General features: G+C 41.1%; 1 protein-coding gene across 1 annotated transcript in view; it reads left to right on the forward strand.

Annotated features, from left to right (window-relative positions):
• Positions 1-14,748, forward strand: part of DCHS2 (dachsous cadherin-related 2) — a 349,005-nt gene that overhangs the window by 305,769 nt on the left and 28,488 nt on the right. Inside the window, exons 15-16 of the mRNA XM_060400925.1 lie at positions 396-607; positions 3,594-3,745. Of these exons, the coding sequence (XP_060256908.1) occupies positions 396-607; positions 3,594-3,745 (364 nt within the window). The remainder of the gene's footprint in view (positions 1-395; positions 608-3,593; positions 3,746-14,748) is intronic.

A 14,748-nucleotide genomic window follows, 5' to 3' on the forward strand; every position in this document is an offset into this window, starting at 1 on the left:
CAGAATGGGAACTGGATGAGTGCAGAGACCAGTAAGTGGGCTAATGCAGGGGACAAGGTGGGAAATGCTTGTTGCTTGGAGGAGGGCAGCAGCAGGGAGAGGGTGAATCCAGAGATGTCTGACTGCAAAGAACGGCAATGGGCTAAATACAGAGACCGAAGGATGACTTAAGACAGAATGCTCAGATCTCAGATGTTTCATGGTTTCTTTCCCTCCTACATGTTTGAACTGTGTAAATGTCTCTCTCTTCTCACCTTTTGTCACAATGACCCCAGACACTAGGAAAGGGGGTTCCAGCCAGTGGGAGGCATTGAAGAGGAGGAGAGCATGTGAGCATCAAAGATAAAATCATTTTCTATTCTTTCTTTTTTTTTCCTCTCTGGAAATAAAAATAGGAGAAGTCACTGTGAAAGAACCCAAGTTTCTTGATTTTGAAGTCAGAAAAGAAGTTCAGCTCATCGTTTTAGCTGAAAGTAGGGGGCATAGAGCCTACAGCAAAGTAGCAGTCTTTGTCCAAGATCTGAACGATCATCCACCACACTTTGAGCAAAGCGTTTACCAGGTGTCAGTGTCTGAGGGCCAGTTCTACAATCATCACATTGTACAGGTAACAGAAACATGTGTTATATGTGTGTGTGTGAATTTTTATCAGTGTGCATCCAAATACCTAAAGACCTTTTCCAGGACATTAATTGTCATTGTTTCCTTGGCATATGCATTACATGATGTACTGGATGGAACCTTAGGTTGAAGGAAGTCTGGAGTTTCTGAGTTCACCACCCTTACTCCCTTCTTTCTGTGCTCAGAACCCCCCTGCCAATGCAGGAGATGTGGGAAATGTAGATTCGTTTCCTGGGTAGGGAAGTTCCCCTGGAGGAGGAAATGGCAACCTACTCCAGTATCCTTGACTGGAGAATCCCATGGACAGAAGAGTCTAGGCGGCTACGGTGCATAGGGTCGCAAAGAGTTGGGTATAACTGAGCATCTTAGCATGCATACACATGCATGTAGCACCCAGCTGCTCTTTCTAGGGACCCTGCTGGAGATCAGCAGGGAGTCTAGATGGGCACAAAAAGCAGCTCACCTTCTAAGTGTGTACAGTTTAGTGGAGAAGTCAGAAGTATACAATTTAAATTTCTAATGTGATAATAGAAAAGCATATATTGAATGTTGTGCAAGCTAAGAGGAAACACAGACAGGTCCCGATGTTTGCACTTGGTCTTAAAGGGTGAGCAGGCATTTCCCAAGTGGAGCTGTAGCCAAACATGTGCAGGATGAGGTACAGACACATGGGAAGGCCCCCTGGGCTTGGGACCTTCAGGTGTCTCACGTGAAAGGCACATATCCACTGTTTTCAAGCCCAGCCCCATCTCGGGAGAAAGCCCCATGGCCTGAAAGAGATAGCCTGTTCACATGGCAGTCTTCTTGCTCAAGCTCCAAACCCACCCGCCCTTGCTAGACTATCCCTGCTTCAGGACTGCTGCACGTCTTCCTCTTTCCATTCACGATTGAACTGATGGTTTGAGTTCAAGAATCTGGGCATTAGGACACCTACAGGCTCTTGGGAATCTGCACAGAGAATGTGTATAGACCCCCTTCCTGACAGTTGGTGGCTGAGCGGGACATTCTTTTCACCTCTATAACCCATGACCCAGCATCTCATGACTCTCTCTCTGGTGCAGATGGGGCCAGGGGTATAGGTGATCCCCTAGGTTTCCATGCAGCACCTTCACCTGGATATGTACGCAGGCCGTTCTTGATCCCTGCCTGGTCCAGATGCCACCTTCCCTCTGAAGGTGCAGACAAGACCAGCAGAGGCTCAGCCGTCTTGGAGTTTTAGCTCTGTGCTCTTCCCTTGGTCCAGGATCCCCGGGATTTCCTACACTATTTTCGCAGATTTAGCCTAATTGTTCCAGGTTCCAGCGTGGTCCAGAATTGTTGAGCCTTTACTCTGGCTTCAGCCAGGACTGAGATGCTTAAGAGGAAGGTAAGGAGTAAGAGCATTCTCTCTTCCGGTCTGTATGCCCAGTGATGCCTGTTCAGCAGGGATGACTGATGCTTCAGTGTCACTGCAGGGCCTGCTTGGTCACAGTGGACCCTTCCTCCCAGGGGCGCTTTGTCGCAGATGCAGACCTGGACAGAGCTAGACCACTCATGTTAAGGTGAAGGCAGCTTGAAAGCTCCAGTACACCCGATAGGGGAAACAGCCCGACCTGCCAGTGCTTCAGTAACATAAACTTTGAGAAGGCTCAGTCAGGGACAGATACAAGGGGCTTTGTTCATGTTTTTTAGATCATTTAATTTCAGGGAAACTATTAATAAACTGTCGTTTTCCTGTGTCCTGTTCAGATGAACAGGAATGTAGAAGGTTCTGGAGCTCTTGCTTTCTGTCCCCACACTGCCCGGTGACTGCCTTTTGGTTGCAGCCCCACAAACTCCCTTTAGGAACTCCCCCCCCCCCAACCCAACTCTGCCAGAAGCAGTCTTGGTAGGATTGTCAGTCAAGGTGGTGACCCCCAGCCCACCCCACCCAGTCACAGAGGGCTGTCAACTGTGCCTGTCTCATAGAGACTTTCTCTCTCTGGAATTTGAACCTTGGCTGGTAGAACCCAAGATGAAGACAAGTAAGAGCTGATTCATCTTGCTGGCAACAGCTCAGAGAAGCTGTGCCCTAGAGATATCCCTGTTCCTGTGTTTCACCTGGGCACTGTCTTCTCGCTGTGTTTCTTTCCTGGTGAAGTTGGCCACAGTGCGTTAGTGTTGATGGCATCTGAAGATCCTAAATGATATGTCTCCTGGGAGGCCTCCTCTCTTTAACTGTTTAAATGTCTGACCTCGGGGACATGATGGACTTTTTCTGCCTGGATGCAGGTACGTTGCTCGTCCTCATGGCCTTGAGGGGAACTGTCTGATGCTGCCTTTCTGTGCCACATGTTGTGTCTTCCTGATGAGGCCCTGGGTCACCTGAGAACTCTGGCAGCAGTGTGAAGCATAGATTGAAAGGGAAGGGAGTTACAAGCCAAAACCCACTAGGACATCAGTGTAGCCACCCAGGAGAGAGGTGACAGGAGATGGGAGCTCAGGCCAAGGCTGAGAGGCCTAGGAAATAAAAATAAACAGAAAGAAATTTATCACTCAACTTGTTCTTATGCCAGGTCTTGAATCCACTAATAGAATTAGTTTGTAATTAAAATGTAAATCAGACTAAATGGTACATCTCTGTGGAGAGTGATGCACTCTTCACCATTAGTACTTTTGTTTTATCTTCAACACTAGTGCTTGGATGACTCATCAAATAAATCACTAGGATCTAAATTTGCTAGCACTAAATCTGGGTTTTGTTTCGTTGCGCTCAAAACTTGTGGTACTCCAACTGAAATTACTTGGAAACTCTTGCATCTAGTCTATAGGATAGTCTTCTCACCCATCATTCACTTTTATGCAAAATTCAGTCATGTCTAATATTCCTTTGATCATTATCTTTAAAAAGTGATTGACAATGTGATTCTTTCATAATGCATTGCTCTGAAAAATAGGCTTAACCCATTCTGCACTTTCAATGCTTACCTAATGGAGGAGTTGCTTCCTCACAGGTTTTTGCCACAGACCAGGACAGTGGGTCGAATGGCCTCGTCGAGTATTCCATTCTCTCCGGCAACCAAGGAAACGTGTTCCAAATGGATCCGCTGAGTGGTGTGCTAACAGCAAATGTGATTCTGGATTATGAGTACACCAGCGCCTACAGGTTTGCCCCAAGCTCAGATCCGTTTGACTAGCTATTCTGCCTTGTTGCTTTGGGCATGACTTCCTGTTTGGTATGCTTAGCTATAAGATGTGTTTTCCCTTCGCTCCAACTTAAGATCGTCCTTGATACACTGAGAGAGTCTTAGGAAATAGACGCTATTTGGGAAAGGTGATTGGACTACCTTACCTAAGAATGTTAAGATTCCTTTTGATTCTAGGAGTTCATGCATTTGTGATGCCATTAAATATGATATTAAATGAGAGACATTAAAGATATTTGTGAAATGCCTCCTGAGCTATAGAGACCCTGCAAATGTTGTTTTAGATATTTTTATTTTTTTTCGTTATTTTAATTTTTATGTTTACTTTATTTTACTTTACAAAATTGTATTGGTTTTGCCATACATTGACATGAATCCACCATGGGTGTACATGCGATCCCAAACATGAACCCCCCCTCCCATCTCCCTCCCCACAACATCCCTCTGGGTCATCCCCGTGCACCAGCCCCAAGCATGCTGTATCCTGCATCGGACATAGACTGGTGATTCGATTCTTACATGATAGTATACATATTTCAATGCCATTCTCCCAAATCATCCCACCCTCTCCCTCTCCCTCTGAGTCCCAAAGTCTGCTATACACATCTGTGTCTTTTTGCTGTCTTGCATACAGGGTCATCATTGCCGTCTTTCTAAATTCCATATATATGTGTTAGTATACTGTATTGATGTTTTTCTTTCTGGCTTACTTCACTCTGTATAATCGGCTCCAGTTTCATCCATCTCAACAGAACTGATTCAAATGAATTCTTTTTAACGGCTGAGTAATACTCCATTGTGTATATGTACCACAGCTTTCTTATCCATTCATCTGCTGATGGACATCTAGGTTGTTTCCATGTCCTGGCTATTATAAACACATGAAAAGATGCTCAACATCACTCATTATTAGAGAAATGCAAATCAAAACCATAATGAGGTATCACTTCACACCAGTCAGAATGTCTGTGATCCCAAAATCTGCAAGCAATAAATGCTGGAGAGGGTGTGGAGAAAAGGGAACCCTCCTACACTGTTGATGGGAATGCAAACTAGTACAGCCACTATGGAGAACAGTGTGGAGATTCCTTAAAAAATTGCAAATAGAACTACCTTATGACCCAGCAATCCCACTGCTGGGCATACACACCGAGGAAACCAGAATTGAAAGAGACACATGTACCCCAATGTTCATCGCAGCACTGCTTTAGTTATTTTTAAAAAAGTGAAGACTGAATGATGTTTCTCTTTTTAGTCATTTATTCATTTTTGTGAGGAAAGTACAACCCTGTTATCAGGTCCATGTTACATGACTCTGTTCTGATAGAAATAATCATCTTAAAGTGCACATTCAATAAGAGATATATTTTTTGCCTAGAGTTCCAAATATGCCAGACTTACACAGAAATTCTGTGAAGGAGAGAATGTGTCATAGGTCTTCTGTGATTTTTAAAAATTGGTGTTTCCAAGTGTCTAGGCATATATACAGAGATATTTGTGACTTCACCGTCTATAAAAGAAAATGAAAGACTCTAAGGGCACAAAATATCTGTGAATGGGAGCTGCATCAAGAATGATAACCCAACCTTTCATGGAAGACAACAAAACTGATTTTAAAGAAGAGGTATATGTGCACCAATGAAGATGGAACCCTAAGATGTATGGCTAAGTGAAGGAGGGGACAAGGTGCCCCACGGTGCTTTCCTGCAGGCCTTTTTGAGTGAAAACACACCTGTGAAATTGCACAACTTTAGGAAGAAAACCTAAGAAACCATAAACCTTGTTTCTGAGGAAGTGGTCACATGGGAAGCCTGGACTTCCTTACCATGCATTTCCGTCAGCCTTGTATTTGTATGGCTTTCTGAAAGGCCACATAGACAGCATTTCCTGTAATCTTCCCATCACCCCCAAGGAAGTTCAGTTAGGCTTTTTCTCACTCACTGATGAGACAAGTGACATGCTGCGGTTTGCTCAGGATCACAGAACCATTTCGTCGTCCATCATGTCTTAGCACCAGGTGCCTTGATGCTGTGTTGTGCTGCGTATACCATACTGGCTACATAGCAGACTTCCTTTTGAGGGAAAAAGTAAGAATACAAGAGACCCAAGCCTCAGTATTCTCCGAGGCCAGACTACTTAGATGTTATGCGAGGAAAGTGCAGTGCATTCTTGTGGCTCAGTTGCTCAGTCTGTCAGTCGTATCCACTCTGCGACCCGTGGACAGCAGGCTCCTCTCTCCATGGAATTTCCCAGGCAAGAATACTGAATGGGTTGCCGTTTCCTACTCTTATGGTTAAACAGCAAGAGCCAGTTAAAATGGGATCTGTTCCTGGGCAGACTGGATTAATTTACCTCTGAAAAACTTCCCAACTCTAAACATTTGATTAAGTATTTAGTTCTTTTTGTTTAATATATTTCAAAATATTACTTCAAAGGTATTTTAAAAGTTTAGTTTAAGGTCTTACCCTGTCTTAAGTAGTAGGATCTTTTTCAGTAATATTTTAGTGTAATCAGTTGTTATGATACTTATTATATAAACATTGAAATCAATCATATAAATAAAACCCTGCTACATTGCCTCTCTAGTAATTTTAAGCACAAGCCTCTTTTTTCTCTCCATAGTTGACTGCAGGTAAATCTCAGTCTAGTTGCTACCTGAATGATTACAAATTCAGATTCAAAAGTGTCTGCCCTGTTTCAGGAACTATGTATTTCCTGATTGTAATGACTTTCTGTTACAGAGTTCTTACTCAGTGGAGTCTGATTATCAGTTAATTATAACTCCTTCCAGCTTTGTCCTGTTTGCGTCATAGTTTCAGTGTTCACATCATTTAAACTGGTCACAATGTGCAAAAGCGCCCCTCACCAATTCCCCATGAATTCAAGGCTGAGAGAAATAGGAACTGAGAGAAGATGAAATCTATGCACACTGCCCCAAGAGATACAGAGGCAACCCACGCAGGCTCTGCCTCCACTGTCACCGGGGCAAGGGAACAATTTGACCCTCCTGCCTCTCTAGGCCCCCACCCCCACCCCCTTGTGACTTTTCTGCCTTTTAGTGCTTTCCCTGATAGTTAAGACACTGAGAAAGAAGGATGGCTTCCTCCAGCCTGCGATACCATTAGTAAATGTTTTGGAAATGTTGAATTTTTTTTTTTACCTTTAACTTTTACTTTTTTAACTTTTAACTTTTCTTTTTAATTCTTGAATTCTGCTATTTTGTCTGATTGAGGAAGATATTCCCAATTCTAGCCCTCTGTTTTACAATATAAAATGAAGGGGGAAAAGATATTGTCAGTGATGATTCTACTCAATATAAATGTATTAAACAAAAACTAAATAATTTCTAGTTCTCATATTAAGCCACATATAAGAAAACTCAGTGGACAGGTGATGACAAATTATAAAATAGATCTTAAAGTCCTCTCTGACTGGTATTTCTTAATTTTAAAAATGAATTACCAAGCATGAGACTGGGGATAGAAAGACACATGAAATTGTTCTTATTTTCCAGGAACTTGAAAATCAAGTGCCCTAGTAACTCATGGCAACAAGCATAGTAATAATCACAATAGGTGTCATTTATGGAGCACCTTCCTTACATGTTGAATTCCTGTAACAGACTTAAGATCTGCAAAGTGAAGAAATCAAATTCACAGAGGTAAAGTTGTTTTCCAGGAATAGGCAGCTAGTAAATGTGGAACTTATACTCTTGCCTATATGAGTGGTCCTCGTAGAGCTTTCTGCTGTATCATGTGAATGAATCTTTAGAGTATATACCTGTATATTTACTGAAACAATATAGGAAAAAACACTTTTGAAACTTAAAATAATCATAGAAAATAAATTCTAGCTCGCAATTGTGAAATTACACATGTCAAGGTGTGAGCATGAAAAGATAGGATTTCAGTCACTGCTTTTCTCTGTTTGACTTATAACTGGTGTGAAGAGACTTCAGTTCAGTCGCTCAGTCATGTCCGATTCTTTGTGACCCCATGGACTGCAGCACGCCAGGCTTCCCTGTCCATCCCAACTTCTGGAGCCTGTTCAAACTCATGTCCATCGTGTCAGTGATGCCATCCAAACATCTCATGCTCTGTCATCCCTTTCTCCTCCTGCCTACAATCTTTCCCAGCATCGGGGTCTTTTCAAATAAGTCAGTTCTTCACATCAGGTGGCCAGAATATTGGAGTTTCAGCTTTAGTATCAGTCCTTCCAATGAACATTCAGGACTGATTTCTTTTAGGATGGACTGGTTGGATCTCCTTGCAATCCAAGGAACTCTCCAACACTATAGTTCAAAAGATATGAAGAATCTTATCTCTGCCTAAGTTGGTAACTGATATTCATGTAAGTCTTGTAATACTTTAGGGCCAAGATTACTGAGTCTTTTGAGGGACTTTAAATAAATAAAAATGAGCAACAAAAAACTCTTGGGTTGTTGTTTAGTCACCCAGTAATGTCCAGCTCTTTGCAACTCCATGGACTCCAGCACACCAGGCCTGTGTGTCCCCCACCATCTCCCAAAGTGTGCCCAAGTTCACCTGCATTATATCAGTGATGCCATCCAGCCATCTCATCCTCTGATGCCCTCTTCTCCTTCTGCCCTCAGTCTTTCCCAGCATCAGGAACTTTTCCAATGAGTCGTCTATATATATGCCTCAGATGACCAAAATACTGGATTTTCAGCTTCAGCAAGTTTCAGCTTCAGTCCTTCCGAGGAGTATTCAAGGTTGATTTCCCTTAGAATTGACTGGCTGGGTCTTCTTGCTGTCCAAGGGACTCTCAGGAGTCTTCCCCAGCACCGCAGTTCGAAGGCATCAATTCTTCAGTGCTCCGTCTTTTTTATGGTCCAGCTCTTACAACTGTACATGATCACTGGGAAGACCATAGCCTTGAATATATGGCCTTATCAGGAGAGTAATGTCTGCCTTTCAACACTCTGTCTAGGTTTATCATAGCTTTCCTGCAATCAGGAGCAAATGGCTTCTGATTGCATGGCTACAGTCACCATCCGCAGTGATTTTAGAGCCCACAAAGACGAAGTCTGTCACTACTTCCACCTTTTCCCCTCCTTATTGCCATGACATAATGGGGCCAGATGCCATGACCTTAATATGTTTTCTTAAATATTTAAATGTTTTTTTAATATTTAATATGTTTTTTAATATTTAGTTTTATGCCATCTCTTTCACTCTCCTTCAGCCTCATCAAGAGGCTCTTTAGTTCCTCTTCACTTTCTGTCATTAGAGTGGTACCATCTGCATATCCGAGGTTGTTGATGTTTCTCCCGCCTGTCTTGATTCCAGCTTATAACTCATCCAGCCCAGCATTTCTCATGAGGTACTCAGTGTATAGGTTAAAAAAACAGAGTGACAGCAGACACCCCTGTTGTACTCCTTTCTCAATCTTGAACCAATCAGTTTTTCCATACAGGGTTCTAACTGTTGCTTCTTGACCGGCTTTGGTGTAGTCTATGAGAGAGAGGTAGATATTTTTCTGGAATTCCCTAGCTTTATCTATGATTCAATGATGTTGGCAATTTGAGCTGTGGTTCCTCTTCCTTTCCTAAACCCAACTTGAACATCTGGAAGTTCTTGGTTCGTGTAATGCTGAAGCTTAGATTGCAAGATTTTAAGCATGACCTTACTAGTATGGGAGATGAGTGCAACTTATCTGATGCTTAGCACACTCTTTAGTACTACTGTTCTTGGGAACTGGGATGAAGATTGCCCTTTTCCAGTCCTGTAGTCACTGCTGGGTCTTCCAGATTTGCTGACATATTGAATGCAACACCATGATGGCATCATCCTTTAGGGTTTTGAAAGGTTCTACTGGAATTCCATCACATCCACTAGCTTTATTAACAGCAGTGCTTCCTCAGGCCCTCTTGACTTTGCTCTTCAGAATGTTTGGCTCTGGGTGGCTGACTACACCACTGTAGTAATCTGGCTCATTTGGATCTTTTTGTACAGTTCTTCCATGTATTCTTTCCGTCTCTTCTTAATCTCTTCAGTATCTACTAGATCTTAGTGTTTCTGTCCTTTATTGTGCCCAGCTTTGGGCAAAATGTCCCCTTGATATCTCCAATTTTCCTGAAGAGATCTGCAGTCTTTCCCCATCTGTTGTTTTCTTCTAGTTTTATACACTGTTCATTGAGGAAGTCCTTATTTTCTCTCAATGCTGTTCTGTGGAACTCTGCATTTAGTTGAATATATCTTTCCCTCTCTCCCTTGTTTTTTGCTTTTTGCTATTTGTAAGCCCTCCTCAGATAGCCACTTTGACTTCTTGCTTTTCTTTTTCTTTGAGATGATTGTGTTCACTGCCTCCTGTACACGTTATGGGCCTCCATCCATAGTTCTTTAGGCACACTGTTTACAAGTTCTAATCCCTTGAATCTTTGGAGAAGGCAATGGCAACCCACTCCAGTACTCTTGCCTGGAAAATCCCATGGATGGAGGACCCTGGTAGGCTGCAGTCCATGGGGTCATGAAGAGTTGGACACGACTTAGTGACTAAACCACCGCCACCAATTGAAACATACAAACTTCAAATAGGATAGGTACTAGGGATGTAATGTGGGGCTTCCCTTGTAGCTCAGTCGGTAAAGAATCTGCCTGCAGTACAGGAGACCCAGGTTCCATCTCTGGGTCAGGAAGATCCCCTGGAAAAGGAAATGGCAACCCACTCCAGCATTTTGCCTGGAGAATCCCATGGACAGAGGAGCCTGGCAGGTTACAATCCATGGGGTCGCAGGAGTTGGACATGTCTTAGTGACTACAAAGAGAGAGAGGGATGAGATGTACACCATGATGACTGCAGCTAATTGTTGTATGGTTAAGAGAGTGGGTTCTAAGTGTTCTCATCACAAGGGAAAATTTTTCAGAGTATATGTAAGTCAGGTCCTTACTTATGCTGTACACCTTAAGCTTATACAATGCTGTATATCAATTATATCAGAATAAAACTTATGGGGAAACTCACCCAATGATCTGAAAAACAAAACAATTTAAAAAGAGGCTGGTTGGTCACAAGATAGCCTTGGAGGAGTTTGCATTCCATATACTGGAAACTGGGTTTCCTTGATGGCTGAGATGGTAAAAACTCTGCATATAATGCAGGAGATCGGGGTTCAATCCCTGGGTCAGGAAGATCCCCTGGAGAAGGTAATGGCTATCCACTCCAGTACTCTTGCCTAGAGAATTCCATGGGGAGAGGAGCCTGGCAAGCAATATAGTCCATAGGGTTGCAAAAGAGTCACATATGACTTAGTGACTAACCCTTTCACTTTTTCTTTCCTATTAGAAATTAAACTCTATTCTGTAGGCTATAGAAAAGTGTAAGCAATTGAGTGCCTGTTCAGATCTTTATTTTTAGAAGATGTCTGATAAGGATGTCTTGCAGGACAGAGAACCAGCATCAGACAGAGCAGTTAAGCTAGACAATAGCAGGGAAAGGTCTGTTATGTGGATGAAACTGTGGAGAAGAAAGGAAGGGGCATACTTACTGATTGATTCAGATACAGAGTCCATTGGAACATGGTAATCAGCTGAATTTATTCAACAAGGAAGGAGATAAGAAATACTTCAGAAGTTTCCACATAGAAAAGGCAGGAAGAAGAATAGATTGGAATTGGGATTTTGTTTTTTTCTTCGCATTTTGTAAGAGTAAAAGTAAATATAATCCTTCTACAATTAAAATAATGATCTGGAGCTTGGGAAAGAGATCTTCTTTCAAGATTTAGACTTGGGCTTCATCCAAGGAAAGTGTGTAAAATGGAATTACCTACCTACGGAGATTATGTGAAATGAGAATTTAGGACATTGTCACCTTTTGAGGGCTAGAAAGAGCAAAAGCAGCCAGCTAGATAGATTCAGGGACTAGAAAGAACAGAACAGAACCTGGGAAATGTAGCTTCAGAAAGCAAGGGAAAAGGTTGGACTGCATGGGGGAAAAGTTTTCTGAATGTGTTTGGATTGGAATCTGTAAAAGTATTCCTTATTTTAAGAAGTTTGCAAGGAATAGACTTCTCCCAAATTGTTTCCTAACAAGATAAAACACATGGTGTTATATTTGTAGGTTAATTAATACAAAACTATGAAGTTAATTTAAAAACTCAAGTCAACAGATTTTCATTAACAAAAATATTTTACAGACTGAGCACATAAAACGTCCTATAACACAAGCATCTCCAGTTCAGGAGATCAAACATCTTCATGGTTGTGAATTACTATTCCAGAAAACTTCTGTAAACTTCTGAGAGAAAGGATTTTAATTTATGATAAGAGCTTAAATAAAAATTTTGCCTCATTTGACCAGTATTCCAACAGTGCTCTTTTTTGCATTTTTCCTCATGTGGTTACCAGAATGCAAGTATTCTCCAGCCCTTAACATTCTGTTGATAAACAATGGCCAAAGTATTAGCATAGCACTTATAGTTTTCAAAATACATGTGGCAGGATTACTTCCTCTGTTTATTTCTCAATACATAACATTATGACTTAAAATTTCTTTTCATCTCAAACAAGGCTGATTAAACATTTTGAAATTTATAATATTTATGTCTGCAAGTGGAAAGATGCCATTGTCTGGTGATTAGAAAACTCCTTACATTCTTTTCCAAAGAAGAATTACTGAAGTGGTGGATAGAAAGTATTATAGTAAGTTGAGGAGTAACTAAAACAGGAAGGAGAGACAATTAAAATGGACTAACTTTTCTTTTTCACCAATGTGGAGTTAAAAGAAAGGGATATCTGATGGTGATAAATCAGTAGGATTCAGGCTTGAGAGGGGGGTATGTTTAGGGGATTGGCTCCATTTGACCATGTTAACAGGCAGGAAGTTATTATTCAACAGACAGATAAAGATGAAAGATGTTTCCCACAATTTTTATTCAGTATTACAGTAGTGGAGCTATGTAGTTCAATAGGCAAGAAAAATAATTAAAAGTCATACCAGTTTTTCCCCATTGACATTGAAAACTTTTTTTAATTGAAGTATGGTTTATTTACAATGCTGTGTTAGTTTCAGGCGTATAGCAAAGTGATTCAACTATATCTATGTCTCTCTCTCTCAGATATATTCTCTTTCAGATTATTTTCCATTATAGGTTATTACAAGATACTGAATATAGTTCCCTACTCTGTTCACTAGGTCTGTGTTGTTTCTGTTTTATATACCGTGCTGTGTGCCTGTTAATCCCAAACTCCTAGTTTATTCCTCCCCCGCTTTCTCTTTTGATAATCATAAGTTTGTTTTCCACATCTGTGAGTCTATTTCTGTTTGCAAACAAGTTCATTTGTATCAAGTTTTAAGTTCCACATATAAGTGGTATCATGTGATGTTTCTCTTTGTCTGGCATACATCACTGACAATCTCTAGGTCTATCCATGTTGCTGCAAATGACAGCAAGATTTTTATTTAAGTGCATTTGCTTATTTTTAATTCTGTATTGTTATCAAAATAACACATTTTTAAAAAAGCATCATAGAGATCAGCAGACTTAGACAAAAATCAGCAACCATTGCCTCACCTGTTCATTGTATAGATGCTTTTAACTTGTTTTCTCCATTATAAAAATTAATATGTCTAACTTTGTAATTTTAAACATTATCTCTCACAGCCATTCTGATTGGCATGAAATGGTACCTCATTGTGGTTTCGATTTGCATTTCTCTGATAATAAGTGATGTTGAGCATCTTTTCATGTGTTTGTTAGCCATCTGTATATCTTCTTTGGAGAAATGTCTATTTAGTTCTTTGGCCCATTATTTGATTGGGTCGTTTATTTTTCTGGAGTTGAGCTGCAAGAGTTGCTTGTATATTTTTGAGATTAGTTGTTTGTCAGTTGCTTCATTTGCTATTATTTTCTCCCATTCCGAAGGCTGTCTTTTCACCTTGCCTATAGTTTCCTTTGTTGTGCAGAAGCTTTTAATTTTAATTAGATCCCATTTGTTTATTTTTGCTTTTATTTCCAGAATTCTGGGAGGTGGACCATAGAGGATCCTGCTGTGATTTATGTCGGAGAGTGTTTTACCTATGTTCTCCTCTAGGAGTTTTAAAGTTTCTGGTCTTAACATTTAGATCTTTAATCCATTTTGAGTTTATGTTTGAGTATGGTGTTAGAAAGTGTTCTAGTTTCATTCTTTTACAAGTGGTTGACCAGTTTTCCCAGCACCACTTGTTAAAGAGATCGTCTTTAATCCATTGTATATTCTTGCCTCCTTTATCAAAGCATCACTACGAACAAAGCTAGTGGAGGTGATAGAATTCCAGTTGAGCTATTTCAAATCCTGAAAGATGATGTTATGAAAGTGCTGCGCTCAACATGCCAGCAAATTTGGAAAACTCAGCAGTGGCCACAGGACTGGAAAAGGTCAATTTTCATTCCAATTCCACAGAAAGGCAATGCCAAAGAATGCTCAAACTACTACACAATTGCACTCATCTCACATGCTAGTAAAGTAATGCTCAAAATTCTCCAAGCCAGGCTTCAGCAATACGTGAACCATGAACTCCCTGATGTTCAAGCTGGTTTTAGAAAAGACAGAGGAACAAGAGATCAAATTGCCAGCATCCACTGGATCATGGAAAAAGCAAGAGAGTTCCAGAAAAACATGTATTTCTGCTTTATTGACTACGCCAAAGCCTTTGACTGTGTGGATCACGATAAACTGTGGAAAATTCTTCAAGAGATGGGAATACCAGACCACCTAACCTGCCTCTTGAGAAATCTGTATGCCGATCAGGAAGCTACAGTTAGAACTGGACATGGAAAAACAGATTGGTTCCAAATAGGAAAAGGAGTACGTCAAGGCTGTATACTGTCACCCTGCTTATTTAACTTCTATGCAGAGTACATCATGAGAAACGCTGGGCTGGAAGAAACACAAACTGGAATCAAGATTGCTGGGAGAAATATTAATAACTTCAGATATGCAGATGACACCACCCTTATGGCAGA

The sequence above is a fragment of the Ovis aries genome, chromosome 17 (genome assembly GCF_016772045.2).
Source record: "Ovis aries strain OAR_USU_Benz2616 breed Rambouillet chromosome 17, ARS-UI_Ramb_v3.0, whole genome shotgun sequence".
NCBI lineage: Eukaryota > Metazoa > Chordata > Mammalia > Artiodactyla > Bovidae > Ovis > Ovis aries.